The sequence below is a fragment of the Mirounga leonina genome, unplaced genomic scaffold (genome assembly GCF_011800145.1).
Source record: "Mirounga leonina isolate KUSES-001 unplaced genomic scaffold, KU_Mleo_1.0 Mir_170, whole genome shotgun sequence".
In the NCBI taxonomy this organism is placed as follows: Eukaryota; Metazoa; Chordata; class Mammalia; order Carnivora; family Phocidae; genus Mirounga; species Mirounga leonina.
The window spans coordinates 5,551,744-5,569,114 of NW_023270433.1; the positions used below are offsets into that span (position 1 = coordinate 5,551,744).

General features: G+C 45.8%; 1 protein-coding gene across 2 annotated transcripts in view; it reads right to left on the minus strand.

Annotated features, from left to right (window-relative positions):
- The window catches only part of FUBP3 (far upstream element binding protein 3), a 50,982-nt gene that overhangs the window by 26,255 nt on the left and 7,356 nt on the right, over positions 1-17,371 (minus strand). For both annotated transcript variants that reach the window (XM_035015612.1, XM_035015611.1), the window contains exons 2-3: positions 11,255-11,360; positions 319-352 (exon numbers count right to left, since the gene is read on the minus strand). In XM_035015612.1, the coding sequence (XP_034871503.1) occupies positions 319-352; positions 11,255-11,360 (140 nt within the window). The remainder of the gene's footprint in view (positions 1-318; positions 353-11,254; positions 11,361-17,371) is intronic.

Sequence of the window (17,371 nt, forward strand, 5' to 3'; positions counted from 1 at the left end):
ACTGGGGAAGCCATCAACTCAGGATGGAAAATTTCTCTCTTTAGATTAGATGTATGTGGAGAGAAAAGAGCAGCTCCCACACTCCAGAGATCTGTTAAGTTTACATACGATAATGGCTGATTTTTAATACCTCCTGTTCGTTTATCCTTTGAGCTTTCTCTGTCTTGGGAAGGACTACAAAAAACTTGAGTCTTAAAGAAATCTAGCCCCTGGTTTTCCCATTCTCAACCTCTGACTTTCTAACACTCTAGTACAGATGGTGAATCAATAAACAATTAGAAGTGATCAATAAATAATAAAACATAACCCACTGCTTACCTTTGATGTACCAAGGCCCCTAACTGGTTACCTACTGTGGCAAAGAGAAAGAGAAAAGAAAAATCAAAGCATTAGCTCGGATAAACTAACTCTATCCTTACACGAGTTCTTACCATTTCGGGGAGGGTGGGGGGAAGAAAGGCAGAAAGAAAGCAAACAGTAATTTAGGCTCAGTGGCTGCAATGAATGCGTTACATGATATGAAACAGGAGGGGACGTCTTGATCAACACAGTCTCTAACCCAGTGTCCAGCTGAACGCAGGGTAAGAAATTGATCTGCGTGTCCGCATGCTGAGAGGCCTGGGAGAAAATCCTGCCTGCCTAAATCCCTCTCCCTTCCCACCTCCCTCCTGCTCTGAATCCAGACTCAATGTAAAGATAGTGAGGGTTCCCTCTTTCTCAAACAAATGAGAAGGTTTAACCTCCTAGCCTGGGAGCATTGTTAAGGAGGCTCCGTGGCAGCTGTGGTCACTAAGAACATGCACATATGTTCCTGCCGGCCACGGGGCAACCCCCCCCCCCCCGCCCAGTTCTCCCTTCCCTCCCAAGAACATAAACATCTCAAGGAGAGGATCTGGCATCTTCCTTCCTTGGGCCTCTTCGCTGACCCACCCCAGCAGCCCATATGCAGTGGACGCTAGGAATGAGCAAGTGCCTTTCAAGCCCATTTCACAGAGAAACAGTGCCAAACAGCCTCTTACTATGAAAACCAACTCTGTAATCACATTCCCACAAAACCACTTTAGCTACACTTTTTGTTCCAGTTTCTCCTCTTTCAGCTATTGATGAGCGTCTCCCTCACCAGCCATCAGCAAAAAGGATTCTGTGCTGTTTCTCTTTTGGAAAATGCAGCCCAGGAAACAGTCAGCAGACAATGAAAAAGTATAAATCCTAAACATATTCCGAGGAACTGAATGGATCTTGCAATGTGCTAACCAGAGCATTCAAAAATATGTCTCTGGGGCAAGTCAGAAGGAGGACAGACAGGAGATCAGTGGGGCAGGGTCAAGCACATCAGCTTCCAAACAAAGAGTGGAATGGTCTGACATCTGAAATCTACGACTCCCAACCGTTCTTCTTTCTGCCTGAACTTAACCCTGTCCTTCTGACTGGACAGGAACTGGTCCTAAGACGACAAAGGAAAAGAAACCAGATCATGGTATTTTAAAAGAAGAAGAAAGAGTATAAAGAAACAATGCTAGCAAAAAGTAAACGAGGCTACGGAGTCAGCACCATATTTCTTCCGGATCAATAGCAAGATAATGGTTTGCAGCCAAAATATTGACATTATATACTATTAATCTGCTTATCTCAGGGATAAGAGAATTGTTTTTTATTGAATCTTCAAATTTTCTTTTTGCCTTTCCAGTTAGAATGTGACAAATGCTCACTTGGGATAGGTGGTGCTCAGGATTCCCATCCCACGTGAAGACTGTTCAATTACAACCTTGGGCAAGGAGTCCTCGTCACATACTCGGTCCCTGGATGGCGCGCACATGAGAGGACTGTTCACCATCTAAGGCAGTGGGTATGAAAAATACAGGCTGAAGAAGGATGTCTACAAGAGTGCCCTTGAGTTTGGTTAGCTGTCCCTACTCAAGGGCCCAGCTCAGTCTCCCTGCTCACTTTCAGAATGCCTCTCGGGGGGGTCAAGAATACACTGAAGATGGAGAGACTAAAGACTGAAATGCCTTGACATGCCAAGAACACAGAGGTATCTGGTCCCCAAACAGGGCAACACGGCCAGACCTTGGCTCCTGGCCCACTGTGCTGTTTGGTAAGAGATGTCAAAAGGCTGATGATCTTCAGATATTTTGGCCAGAAAAGCTACAGAAATAGGGTAAAGGGCAACGCTACTGTAAAGAACTTCATGAGATTCAGGAGAACATTCAAAAGGCTCTTGGTCGAAAGCCACTTGAAATTTTGTGCTTGTCACACAAAAAAGGGCAATTCCTTTTTGTTGGTAAGGTACGTGTCACAGGTACCCACTGCCTCGCTGGTAAGGGGAGAGGCTCGAAAAGAGCAAAAGTCGAAGCGCACACACCAGCATCCCGCCGAGAGACGGACTGCTGAGAGCCACGACACCGAAAGACAGCAAATTCCAACCCAGACTCAACTCGGAGTTGGTGGACTCTTAGGAAACACTCTTGCACTCTTCCTCTGTGCAAATGCTGAAGCCGCAGGCTGAAACGTGTGATTTATTAAAGTTTCAGTCCCTGCGGAAACGGCCCCATTTGATGCCTACAAGTGAAAACCAACAGTTAGATCGGGCACTCACACGGGGGATGGGTAACGTCCACTCCACTAACAGGGAGCCTCCCCTCAGGCTTCACAATGAAGAGGGGTCCGACAAGGGAGGCATATGGGGACCTATCAAGTTCAATTCCATGGTAACTACAGTCATTTTACTGTAAAAAAGGAAAATGCTGCATACAATCAGTCCTATTTCCCGTTAATGGTGCATGCTGGCCCACAATGCTTCATTTCCCCTCAGAAGTTCACCCCAGCTCCATTCCTGCACACACATTCGCGAGCGCACAGACACACAGACACACAGACACACACACACACACAGGTGTGGTTCTCCTTTACCTGGCACACCACATAATGGGAAGCCGTCTGGGCTAGGGGAAAATGAGCTTCCCATAGAAAAGACTCATGTTACAATATGAGAAATTTTTTCTAAAGAGTAATACTCTGCCAATTTCAATAATGATCTTCAAAAAAAATAAATAAATAAGGCACTGGACACATTCTTCCCCACTAGCGAGGAGAAAAATGTCTTCCTCTTTTTTCCCCTAAAGAAATGCTACAAAATATCACCAAGGAACATACCCAACTTTATAACATGCATCAATTTTTTTTTAATTTTTTTTAAGATTTTATTTATTTATTTGACAGAGAGCGTGAGAGAGCACAAGCAGGGGGAGCAGAAGGAGAGGGAGAAGCAGGCTCCCTGCTGAGCAGGGAGCCCGATGCAGGACTCGATCCCAGGACCCTGAGATCATGACCTGAGCCGAAGGCAGACGCCTAACCATCTGAGCCACCCAGGTGCCCTAACATGCAGCAATTTTAAGAGTTAACCCCCACGCCCCCCCTCACAAAAGCCCCCGTCCTCCTTGTAGGAGCACAGACAGCATGCGTGGGCATGGTGCACAGAGCAGCAGACCAGAGGCAGGTGAGTGGGTCAGCCAGGGCAGAAAACATCAGCACTTTTTATATAACTGACCAAACGAGTGAATAAACCAAAGCTTCCTCTACAGATTTTGGGAACAATCCTGCCCCTGTCCCTGGCTCCCCGGCTCCTCTGACTCTGATCAATGCCTTTCCAGGCCCCGGTTACGGTCAGGAATACCTACAGTCGGCGGCAGGGATTTCTGCCTTTTTCTTTTCTTTTTTTTTTAAGATTTTATTTATTTTTTTTTGACAGAGAGAGACACGGCGAGAGAGGGAACACAAGCAGGGGGAATGGGAGAGGGAGAATAGGCTTCCCGCGGAGCAGGGAGCCCGATGCAGGGCTCGATCCCAGGACCCTGGGATCATTACCTGAGCCGAGGCAGATGCATAATGACTGAACCACCCGGTACCCCTTCTGCCATTTTCTAAGCACTTTTATAAAGCTTTCTTCCCAAGGACAGGACAGAGGCTTCCTGTGTTCTAAGGCAGCAACTCTCCACCCAGGGCCACAAAACACTGACCTGCTGAGTTCAGCTGAAAGTCCTTAGGCAAGTAATCCGTCACTAATTTTGCAAATTGTCATTTTTAAAAAATCAAGAGTGAACTGAAGCTATTCTCCACGATGGCACCCTCACTTGCAGGCTCACGGGCCTTGGCGAGCGGTCTTCTAGGCACTTCACCGCGGAGCCCACTCAGGCCTACCAGAGCCTCGGGAGGCAGACGCTTTATCACCAGGCCCGCTCTACCAACCAGGAAGCTGGAGGGCCCAGGAGAGCACCTGTGCCCCTGCGAAGGCACGCTGGTCACACCTCTCTGGTCTGGGCACTGTGCCAGTCTGGAGGCAACACCCTCAAGAAGCACAGAGTCTAGCAGGGCCAGGAGGAAGCTCTGGATGAGCAGTGACCTGACCTAGTCTCCAAGGCTGTGGGGGCATTAGGAACCCCACCTGCAGCCCTTCCCGGTCCGAGTGCCTGCCCACAGCCTGACCTGAGGAGCACTGGAGTGACATTAAGAGGAAAAACAGGTCTATGATACATGTTTGTAGCACTGGGCCTTATTTTCCTTTAGGCCAGAGGTCATGAAATCAGTTTTGGGGATCACAACCAGCTTTATTAAAAACTGAAATCAGAAATGGAGTGTATCATATATAGTAAGGGTATATATTCCATTAAGCTTTTATTTCAGCTACACATGTGTTTTAGTGTGTGTGTACTAACTAGTTCTGATGGAAATATTGAGTGGTGTTTCACTCACAAATAACTTGTTATAATCCTTAGGATAACCTCATGAGGTCACTATTAACTCCATTTTACAGGTGAGGAAACAGAGGCTCAGAGAGGTTAAGCAACCTGCCCAAAGTCACACAGTTAACAAATTGCAGAGCTGGGATTCAAACCCTACTCTACCACTTTGGAGCCCACATCTTCTTTCTTTCTTTTTTTTTTTTTAAGATTTATTTATTTTTAGAGAGAAAGTGTGAGTTTACCTGCATGTACACAGGGAGGGGGAAAGGGAGAGAGAATCTCAAGTAGACTCCGCACTGAATATGGAGCCCAACAAAGGGCTCGATCTCATGACCCCGAGATCACAACCTGAGCCGAAACCAAGAGTCGGACGCTTAACTGACTAAGCCACCCAGGTGCCCTGGAGCCCACGTTTCCCAGCATGCACTATCATGGCACGAGAGACAGTGACTTGGGTTCAAGTCTTCCCTCTGCCACTTCTCAGACATCAGCCCTTGGTCAAACCACTTCTCCAGACATCAGTTTCCTTATCCACATGAAAAGGAATTCAGGCTTCTGGGTTCCTTCCAGTGATCTTTTCTTACTATACAGGGGCCTCCCCCACCCAGCTCCATCTCTACATCCTGGCAATCACTAATCTATTCTCCATTCTAAAAATGTTATATAAATGGGATCACATAGTATGTAACCTTTTGTGATTGGCTTTTTCCACCCAGCTGAATTACCTGCAGATTCATCGAGATTGTTGAGTGTATGAATAGTTTATTCCTTTTGTTGCTGAGTAGTGTTCTACTGTACGGATGTACCATCTTGTTAGCCATTCACCTGCTGAAGGACATCTGGGCTGTATCCAGTTTGGAGTCATTACGAATAAAGCTGTTATAAAGATCTGTGGACAGATTTTTGTTTCTAGAATAAACAGGTCTAACTGTGGGCTGAATGGCAAGCACATGCTTAATTTTGTAAGTTTTCTAGAGAGGCTGTACCACAAGATGTGTTTTCTTTTTTTTAAAGATTTATTTGACAGAGAGAGACACAGCGAGAGAGGGAACACAAGCAGGGGGAGTGGGAGAGGGAGAAGCAGGCTTCCCGCCGAGCAGGGAGCCCGATGCGGGGCTCGATCCCAGGACACTGGGATCATGACCTGAGCCGAAAGCAGACGCTTAACGACTGAGCCACCCAGGCGCCCCAACACAAGATGTGTTTTTAAAAGCTCCTTGGGTGGGCCTCACAGCCAGCCAGGGTAGAGAGCCACTTAGGATCATACATTTCCTAAAAGGGTTTTGAAAAACTATAAATCCACTTTTAATGTGACATCTAAAAGTAATCCCTACGTTAACAGGTACACAGAACACAGCAGGTATTGTACAGAAGCTTCGGTTGTATCTCTATTGTAACACTGATGCGACAGAGTATTAGCTCATTCATTTCTGTGGATAATCTCTATCTACTGTATGTGATATCTAGTTGGCTAAGCCAACTGTCAAACCTGTCAGATCATACTTCGCCGGGGGAAAAAAATTTCACTTCCTTTTTCCAACTTACACATACGTGTTAATATGCACCCATATGACTACCACTCACTTCTAAATTTTAATCCTAAAATGGATGGATGGATGGACGGGGAGGAAGGGACTACCTAAGTCCCTGGGATGAGCTGCTACCTGAATAAAAATAAAAATCAGATCCTGTCCCTTTCAATATTTCTTACCAAGACTCATGCTTTGTTGCTGGGGTATGCCCCACTCAGAATTCTGGACTCACGCCTCTTGAGGCATCTGAGGATGGTGATGTGCCACCATAAACCAAGGGGAAATATGGCAGGGGATACGGAGATGAGAAGGGCACAGTGTCTCCACCACAGACCCAATTCTCAGAGAGATCCGTTTTAGGGAAGAGGGGGCACACAGATGGAAGAGCTGGGACAGGGCTCTTGGAAACCCCTCTCCCCCACCTCAGGGGTCTTCACTCCCCCTGCTTGAAGACTACTGCTGGACAACACTCCTGATCCCCCCCTCTCCATCCCTGCCCCATCCCGTCCCCCCCAGGCCTCAGGGACTAAGGTTGAGTCTTGACTCCTCATCCCTGCAGCCCCCATCATTCTCCTCCTTCAGGGGGTACGAGCATGTGTTGGATTCAGTTTCTCTCTTTTCAGAGCAGAGACTCCTGCCAGGGGTGGCGCGGGCCGTAGGTAGTGGTCCACACACCCCTGCCGCCCAGCAGCAAGAACCCTGGCCCTCCCCACTATCTAACACCCACACCTCTCATCCCTCTTCTCTCTTGAAAAGCGTGGATTTTAAAAATATCTTCCCTCCTCATTCTTGTTTCCTCCTTCTCTTTGTCCTGGGTCACACGTGCTGAAACAAAACTCGGCCGGGGCCACAGCAATACTCTGTCCCGATCTTCCTGTAAGTGGTTCATGCGAGAGCACACTCAAGAACTCTGCCTTCGCTCACCAAGAACGCCACCTAGATAATGTCAGAAAGGGCGGTACTATCTAAACAGTAGTACATAAACCTCAAAGACTGAGGGCCTGTGGGCCAGCTGCACAGCCATGCTCCTGTGCTTCCTCATTGTCTCCGGCTGCTTTCAAGTTGACAGCAGAGCTGAGTAGGTGGGACAGAGCCCACATGGCCTGAAAGTCTAAAAAAATTTACCGTATCGTCCTTTAAGAAAAGTTATGCCAACCCCCGATTCAGATTAAATTCAGCTAATACCAGTCTCTTCGATTTGGATCTTACTTTTCACGAAATTTTCTAAATGCTAATCGTAGGACACGAAGAGAAAGAACGTAAGCATCAAGCGTTTATTCACCTACCACATAAGGGAGGTAGAGAAAGAAAGAGCCCATCTCCAGGATCACAGGCTATAGAATCTAGTAGGAGAAGCACATGATATACCCTGGTATCTGCAGAATAAAGTAGATATGTGCCCCGGGAAGGGGACAAATGAACAGCTTTCGAGGTTCAGAGCAGAATGTGATGTTTACTCTCCGGTCAGGTGGGTGCTTGAAAAGGGGGAAGAGGAGGGAGGAAGAACGGGGGCAAGAGAAGAGGCTAGGTGGCATCTGGCAAGGCACTGAAGAAAGTCAAAAGATGAGGATGAGGCCAGGTTCTCGGGAGGATGTCCCATCAATTCTGAGACCTAAGGACCAAGCAGGACTTAGCCAGGTAAAGAGCTGGGAGGAGGGATGGGTTTCGGGAAAAGCAAAGAGAAGAAACAGATGACCAGGCTGCTGCAGAGCGCAGAACAACAGGGAGCAGGGGGAGCCAGAGTAGAAGGGCGGGTTAGGAAGGGCTGGATCCCCCTGGTTACCGGAAGCTGCCACAGGTCTTAGAACAGAGGACTGGAACTGGTCAGACTGGCTTCAGCGAAAGGCCTCAGCTGTAGCAGGAAGAAAGTACCAGATGGAAAAGCTGTCTGCCACATTGAGGCTAGCAGGAAGATTCCCGAATTGGCAGGGTGCACCTCCAAGACTGTGATGAAGTGTGGGTGCCAAGACCGAAGATGTTAATACTCACAAGGACCTGACCCAAAGCAGAGGGCAGTGGACCGACTGCTCGGCCCAGGTCAGGGCACTGAGGCAGGCAAGGAAAGCCACGCTCTGACCCCTTCTGGCTGGGCTCCGAGCGGGCTCAGGAGCCGGCAGCGTGACGCTTCAAAGCTGCCCAGGACACAACTAAGCGGTCCCTTCCTACAACAAGAACAAATCCTTTCCCCTATTTTACTCGTTTTCGTCCTCCTACTCGTGTACTTGTTCGCAAATCTCAATGTCCTGCAGAAACCCTGAGGCTTCTGAGGGTTCTCTATGGTTGACTTACGAGTTGAAGCACTTTTAGACAGACCCAAGCAACACCTCCAGAAACTTCTAGGGGACTGAGCTTCAACCCTTGAGAGGTTAAAGAATGCCGCTTCTGAGGAAAGTTAGAAAGTTCATGTTGCTAAAGAAGTGATCTGCTGAACCTCTGTCAAAAAAACCTGAGCCTTGGGTGCCTGGGTGGCTCAGTCGGTTGGGCATCTGCCTTCGGCTCAGGTCATGATCCCGGGGTCCTGGGATCGAGTCCCGCATCGGGCTCCCTGCTCCGTGGGGAGCCTGCCTCTCTCTCTCTCTCTCTCTGTCTCTCTGTGTCTCATGAATAAATAAATAAAATCTTTAAAAAAAAACAAACAAAAAAACCCGAGCCAAACCAAACAAATGAAGAACCGCAAAGCTTTGGAAATCTTTATTGCTCAGAAAAAAGTGCAGGAATTCCTGCTTGTTGTTCATCTCTGCTTTTCTAAACTCTTCTCTCACAAACAGCATGACTGTGACCCCTAGGAAGCTGTCGGGTAACCATGAACATCACTGTCCTTGACAGGACCTGTTTATTCACATATTTATTTATCCAAGAGAAGAGGAATGGCCCAGTGACCTTATTATCCCTGTCAGAAGACAACTGCGGCCTGCCCTGAACCTGTTCCAAATGCCCAGAGTTCTCTCTGAACTCGACGGCACATCTCCGATGCCACAGGTGGAGACCGACTTGGAGGAAAACAATTTACATAATTCTGTTGTTGGAAAGGTGCTCAACTGAAGAGGATTAACTGTCAAGCTGTCATGTCCAGTGTAAAAAGCCTGAGGGAAGTTTCTCGTTCTTCACACAGTCTGTTGTGTAAGATGGAGAGCTGGCCCAGACATGAAGGTTCTTTCTCAGTTCTTCCCTACTGTAACTGGGCTTCATATTTAGAAGGAAGAAAAAGAGAAACCGTTTGTTTTCTGATTCCAAGGACTCAGTCCCCAAAGGCAGACATGGAAAAAATTATGGTTCTCAAAACAGAGGTGAAAATACACTACAGAATAATGAACTGGAGTTCCAAGTGAGATTCTAGAATTTCCTGTGACTCCCTAGCTACATCTGCCTGCTCCCGAGGTCTCTTTCTTGATAAACTCAGAGCCTTTTACAAATTTCCCTCAAATGGGTGTACAGAGGATTAACGGGAGAAGAAAGTCGGCCCAGCGCCCGTGGTTTCATTGGTAAATATCTAGGTGCTCTTTATGCAAAGGACACAGTGATCGCCTGTGCTGGGCAAACACAGGTTTTACACTTCCCGCCACACGAGGGGTGCAAACAAGGCGGGGAGTTGTGAAAGATATTGATCATGATTTCTGGAAACAGTGGGCCAGAGGGACTGTCCATTACCAGGGCATGTGCTCAGAGCCAGACAACTTAGTTTTATTTTTATACCGATGTCCCATAAGAGAAACTGAAGCATGATTGCCCTGAAAAGGTAAAAAGGTCACTTTGCATTACAGTTTTTCATGTCGGCAAAAATGCAGATAATGCAATAAGTCATATTTCTTCTAAGAAATCACTAACACCAGTCAAATATAAAAAGACCACAGGGTACCATTTTGGAGTAGCAGTTTAAATGGTCACCTTAGCTCCAATGGCCCTGGGGTAGATTTTGTGTGTGTGCGCTCATAAACAGTTCCCTTAAATAGACAAGAACTTTTACACCCAGATGAGCGCAGCCCCCTTAAAATCTTCACGCTGTGACCCTATGCAATTATTCCAAAAAGGTTAGCACATTTAAAAACAACGGCCATCTCCCCTTTAGGATTCCCTAAGAGACGTGAGAAACCAGTCACACCACATGACATTTTTTTCTACATACATCAAAACACACACTTTTTTTGGAAAAGGAAATTACACCATATCTACTGTTGTACACCTTGATTTCTTTCCATTTAATAATACATCGTAGAGATATGTGCATACACACGTGGTTGGGCGCACATGCAGACAGGCAGCAGGACAGAAGACATGCTGCGTGCATATTCATGTACAAACTAGTACATCAGATTCCCTTTTATAATAAGTCATACTTTGCAAGACACAAAATGTGATCCAGGAAGTCCGAGTTCCCTGTACACACACAATCTGACAGATACTCTTTGCCAAGTTGCTGGTGACAGGCACTTCTAAGTGGGCTGAAGTAAGTACAGACAGAAACCAACAAAGTAACACATGAATGAAGGAAAGACGGGCGCTTGTGGGGAGAGCCTGTCATAAACAGGAGTGCTGAAAAACTCAGCAGACTGCAAAGAGGTCACCACCCCCTTGCCCTTTATCTTTAAGGTCAGGATGTAGCCACAGCTTCCTCTGGGCCATGCACCAAATCTTAGCTTTTCTTTGGAGAAAAGTGGGAACTTCAATTTCCACGTGTGTCTTTGAAGAACGGAGGGCTAAATCAAACAGAATTCTCGAATCAGTCAAATTACTTCCGAGCTGATGTGCAAAGGCCAAGTGAGTCTTTTACCTTAGAGCCCAGCTGAAAACATTCCCGTATTATCAAGGCAAGTAAGAACTCAAATGCCGGAGAATTGTGCAGAACAATCATCCCCAATATGTCCCCTCCACTGTTCCTCTTCAGAAAGACGCTGGAGAGCTGTTAAGGAAATGGCTGACACCAACTCCAACTTAACTGGCAGGTTCGCTACCATCTGAAAGGCAACAACACTTACTGCAACTTACCTCCGTCATCCAAGGGCCGTTTCTGTACTCCGTATCCATACACTGAGGGGTCCACTAGAGGTGTAGAATTATTCAAGTGAGGAACTGAATCAATTTTAGCAGCAATCTACAGAGAGAATCAGATTTAAATACTCAGTAACAAATCCTGGCTCCATGTGAGGGAGAAAGAGGAGAGTCCTCTTAAAAGGCCTGTTATCCCATTTCTCCCCCTGACCTAGATTAATGCAAGGCATTGTCACCAAGGGGACAAACACTTTTCAGCGCTAATTGAATTCTCTTTTGGCCTTAACAACAATGTCTTTAGAAATAAAATACTTCCAAACATTTGTGTTCTACAAATTAGTATTTTTAAGCTATCACTTAAAATACAGGTATACTGCATTCTAAGAAGAAAAGAAAGGAGACCAACAATATGAAGAACTTTGTTCAAAAGCTTTTATCACAGGATTCCCTTAGCAAACAAGCTCCCCAATACTATTTAAAAGGCTGTGTTTGCTCAAACATGACAACTCGTTAGGAAAACAGCCATCCCATAACTTCAACACCTATAAAGTGATGATGTCATCTATGGAGATCTAAAATAGTAAGCTACTCCTCACTGAAGTGTCCAAACATAGGGAGATGACCGTCTGTCCAGACTACTTCAGAAGGATTCCTGCACTGGACAAAGTGAGATAACCTCTGAGAGCTATTTCAATTTTTAATATTTATTATCAGTTAAAAAAATGATCACATAGCTATTAAAGCGTTTCCCCCCCAGAAACAAATGCTATGTGGGATTTATCCACTTTGTTCTTATTGGAAAATTAAATGTGATCTTCATGATAAATCAACTCTTTCATTTAATCAGAAGAATATTTACAGCCACTGCTCTTGATGTTAGTCCCTAAGTTAAACTTAATAAATAGGTGTGGATTAAGGGGTAGAAGGGGCGCCTGGGTGGCTCAGTCATTAAGCGCCTGCCTTCAGGGTCCTGGGATCGAGCCCCACATCAGGCTCCCTGCTCAGCGGGAAGCCTGCTTCTCCCTCTCCCACTCCCTCTGCTTGTGTTCCTGCTCTCACTACCTCTGTCAAATAAATAAAATCTTTAAAAAAAAAGGGGGGGAGCAGGTAGAAGCGCTGTCCCACAGAGCAAGTCTTCAGTGGTAGTTCTCCTGAGCTTGTCCAAATGTGCCCAGAAGTCTGAGACCTTCTGGGACCAACATAAATGACCTTAAACAAATAAACAACCCAAGATAATCATGACACTGAAACCCCAAGGCAGGACTTAAATGTCAGGGATCCAGGGTCAGGTCTCTCCCTCCAGTTTACTAGTTCTGTGGTGTTGGACAAGCCCCTCTCCCCTCTGCATGAGATCCTCTGGGTGTACCACCACCTGCCGCAGAGTTTGGGGAAAGCTAACAACATACTCTCAACACAAAGGAGCTTTGTATACTAGAAAGCGCTTCACAAATAGCACGGCTGTTAAAATAAGGCAACTCATCCAACCAATGTCGAGTGCCTACTACGTGCTGGGCTCTGTTCCAGGCACTGGGGTTCCTGTGGTGAACAAGAATAACCAGGCCCCGGGGGGCACCTGTGTGGTTCAGTCGGTTAAGCGTCTGACTCGACTTTAGCTCAGGTCATGATCTTATGAGCTTGAGCCCCTCATCAGGCTTTGCGCTGGCGGGGAGCCTGCTTAAGATTCTCTCTCTCCACCTGCCCCTCCCCAATTCTATTTCTCCCTCTCTTAAAAAAAAAAAAAAAAAAAAAAAGGAATAACCAGGCCCCTACTCTGAATCAGCAGTCAGTGGGGAGTAACAGGTACACAAGCTAACCAATAACTGATCATTTCAGCTGGTAATTAGCATTATGCTAATACGAGAAGATAATGACACAGCACACTTTGGAGAGCTACCTGAAACGGGGTGATCAGGGAAGGCCACTGTGATCACGCTAGGTTGTGTGATCTAAGACCTAACGGATAAGGAAGGGCTGGCTATCGAAAAATCTGAGGAAGAGCATTCCAGGCAGAGGGAACAGCCTGGATAAACGCCCTGAGGCAGGAGCCAGCCTAGTAGGTATGAGCCCAGAAGAGAGAAATCAACGTCACAAGAGTAGAGGGAACTAGATGTGTTCCAAGACACAGGCAAGGGTTGGTTCCCTAGGGCTCTAGGTCACAGTAAGTGTTTGGATTTTATAGGAAGGGTGACAGGAAGCAACTGCTAGGCGTACTAGGGGAAGAAACATGTTTTCAAAAGGTCCCCTTGACAAGGAAAATAGATCCTAAGGAGACAAGAGTAGGAAAGACCATTTAGGAGATATTCTAGGTCAGGAGTTAGTAAACTATGGCTGGTGAACCACTTGCTTTTGTAAATAAAGTTTTTATTAGAATCCAGCCACACACTTTTTTCGGTTGAGGAATTGCACTGAGACCACATGGTATACGGTGCTTACACAGGTCATTTATTATACAGACCTTTAAAGTCTTCCGGTCCCTGTCTAGGCTAGAGATGATGGTACTGGATAGGTGCTTGTTTAAAAATATTAGTAGTAGTAAATAATTAAAATACTAAGACTGCTGATAGAAACCCAACCTCCTATATCCAAGAGGCCATTTGCTCTAAAACAAAATACTGTACAGGTCTTGCCTAACAGCATTCTACCACTGACTTTAATCTTACTTTCCATATTTGTTTTGGATAAGTTTATGGAGGTTGGCTACTTACCTAAGACGCAAAAATTAACTTTAAGGACCCAGCTGGTAAAGCAGGTAGATTAAAAGGTGAGAACACTGCCTTGGCTTGTGCCCCATGGAGACTCTTTCATCTGCTACAATAAACTGAGCGGTAAATGACTGATGTGGGGTTTTTCAGGATTATTGGCCCAGCTGCTTTTAAAGACAGCCCAAAATGTTCCCAGCATAGTGAAGATGACCCCAAAGCACAAAGAAAGGGGTACAAGAGCTCATGATTATCGGTGGAGTCCCCCAACAGCATGTATGCCAAACCACTGCCAGACACAGACCCCCAAAACATCAACTCGACACATTAGGCACACTCCCTGCTGCTTTCTGATGATACTTCTTTGCTTCCAGATCTTTTTCCTTCCTTCCAAAGTAGTTAGAAATGTTATTCCTGAGTCTTTAGCCTTCCTTATAATTTATACAGTATGTTTCGCATGCTGTTGGAATGTCATTTTTTCCCACAGCTGATAGCTAAAAATGCTACAATAGTTTCCTGTTCCTGAATTTGATTAAAGGCTGAGGCTTTCAGATTTGTTCTTAAGTCACGTTTACTTCAGTTATCTGTAATTTGGGAAATTTCCACTAAGAGAAAAGCCGTACACACGACTGTTTAAGAGGTGTAACTCTGACTCTGAAGCCAACAGGCTGCATCTGAACCCGGCTAACGGCTACACGACTGTTAACAGGAGTTTAACAAGACAATGTACAATTGCATCATAACTTACACCGGTAGTACATTGTACATATAACAGTCTGTAAAGAAACAATGTGTTCTTCCATTCATTCAAATGCAACCTTATTTTATTTTATTTTTTAAGTAGGCTCCACAGTGTGGAGCCCAATGCAGGGCTTGAACTCAAAACTGTGAGACTGAGACCTGAGCTGAGATCAAGAATCAGACGCTTAACTGACTGAGCCACCCAAGTGCCCCCAACTTTGTTTTAAAGAAATGATTTTAAATATCCACTAAAATAATGAGTTAAAATTTAGTGAGTGTTTACTGCGTGCTGGGCACTCTGTGAAGAGCATTTTATTTATTTTTTAAATAGTTAAGACTTTTTTTTTAAGATTTTATTTATCTGAGGGCGCCTGGGTGGCTCAGTCGTTAAGCGTCTGCCTTCGGCTCAGGTCGTGATCCCAGGGTACTGGGATCGAGTCCTGCATTGGGCTCCCTGCTCAGCAGGAAGCCTGCTTCTCCCTCTCCCACTGCTTGTGTTCCTGCTCTCGCTATCTCTCTGTCAAATAAATAAATAAAATCTTTAAAAAAAAAAAGATTTTATTTATTTATTTGAGACAGAGAGCATGAGAGGGAGGAGGGTCAGAGGGAGAAGCAGACTCCCCGCCGAGCAGGGAGCCCGATGTGGGACTCGATCCCGGGACTCCAGGATCATGACCTGAGCCGAAGGCAGTCGCTTAACCAACTGAGCCACCCAGGCGCCCTAAAAAAAAAAAAGATTTTGAGAAAGAGAGAGCACAAGCAGGGCGAGCAGCAGGCAGAGGGAGAAGCAGGTTCTCTGCTGAGCAGGGAGCTGGATGAGGGGCTCGATCCCAGGACCCTGGGATGATGACCAGAGCTGAAGGCAGATGCCCAACCGACTGAGCCACTCAGGTGCCCTGGGAGGAGCATTTTAAGTATTCTATCTCATTTATTCCTCACAATGATTCTCCAGGAGGTTGGTATTATTTCCATTTTAAGACAAGGAAAAGTGAGGCTCAGAGTAGCTGAGTGCCCTGTGCACAGTCACACACGTCCCTAAGTGGCAGGAGCCCTATTTAAGCCCAGCCTGCCCAGCTCTAACCTATGCTGTAACCCACAGCACTAGGCACCTCCCTTCTTCCACCTAATACTCTCTTAAACATATTTCATTTCCCAGGGACTCAAAACCTAATGATTTCCAGGGCACAGAGCTCAAGCAATTCCTCACTTTGTAACTGATTGCTCTGAAGGGTCCCTGCTTAAGGGAAGTGAGGTACATTGTCAGCTAATAATGGTGTGGGACAGAAAACAAGAGGGTCACTGAAGCCAGGATAGTCCAATAAAACCAAGGCCACTCCCGTCCTTGCCCTGAGGGGACTCTGCTGCTGCTTTTTTAACCATTGGATTTCCTTGCCTCCCTTTTTTGGGGGTGAGGCGAGGAGGAAAATCTGCTATCTCACTACCTGTGCTATTTTAGGCACCATAATAGATGAACTATAAATCAACAACCCAGACATGTGACCTCAATCCTGAATAGTTAGTGGAAACGAGGAGGAGGGGAGCACTGAACCAGGAGTCAGTCAAGGGTCCTGGTTTTCCAGCCAGCTCTTCCAGTGTGTGACCTTAGGCGAGACCTTCAAAGGCCTTGTTCCTTGGGGTACTCACCTGTAAAATGCAGGGATGGACTAAACCAGTGTTTTCCAGAGACGTACGTAGGCATTTTGGGGAGGTGCACAGATAAATGTTTTCAACTTCTGTGTGTGTGTGTGTGTACACACACATATATATATTTTACAGTTATTTAAACTTATATGTGTGTGTGTGTGTATATATATATATAGTTTCTTACATATATATATATGTATATATATATATATATATATAGTTTCTTACAGTTACCTTCTATGCATGGCAAAGTTTTTCACTTACAGTAGTGATTTAGTTTCCTTTTAAAAAAATATTTTAAATAAATCCAAATTTTAAAAAGATTTAAAAATATTAAGTAAACAAACACTGAGGGTTCAATGATATGGCAAAAATCATAAAGGTGGTACACAAATCATTAAACTTAGGGAACATAGCAATTAATTATTCCCAGTGCACATTTTTGCAACTAAAATTCTCCAACAAGTTTCATAATCGAAGTAGTTCACCTTGTAAATCTGAAGCAGCAGCTCTGTGTATCTCCACAGCTTTACATTTATTAAAACATTACACTCAACAGAAACTGGCAAAGCCATCAGAATGCCATGTCATCCACATCCCGTGTCCATACTATTAAATATAGCTACTGTTGATTCTCACGGATCCAGCAAGCAGATGTGAAAGCTCACATGACCTCCTAGGGAGCAGGAACCCAACTTGCTTCCTGGGAACCTCTGCTCCACAGTCCCACCTGAGTGACCCTGCCTAGGCCCCGGAGAATACATGGGCTGGACAGAAAGTCTCTGTTGCCCACGGCAGGAAGACACAGTATGTCACCTGCGCAGTCAAGCCCAGTGGCTGAGATCAAGTCGCAGATGGCAGGTTCTGGAGTCCTGGTGCACAGGAGCAAGTCCCAGTTCTGCTTCCCACTACCTAAGAGGTCACACTGAGGGCAGCAGTGTATCAGACTTACTGCACGCTTGCTAAGTGCCTGATAGTGTCCTCAGTTCATCTCCATGGTGACCTTATAAAGTAGCTACTCTTCTCCCCC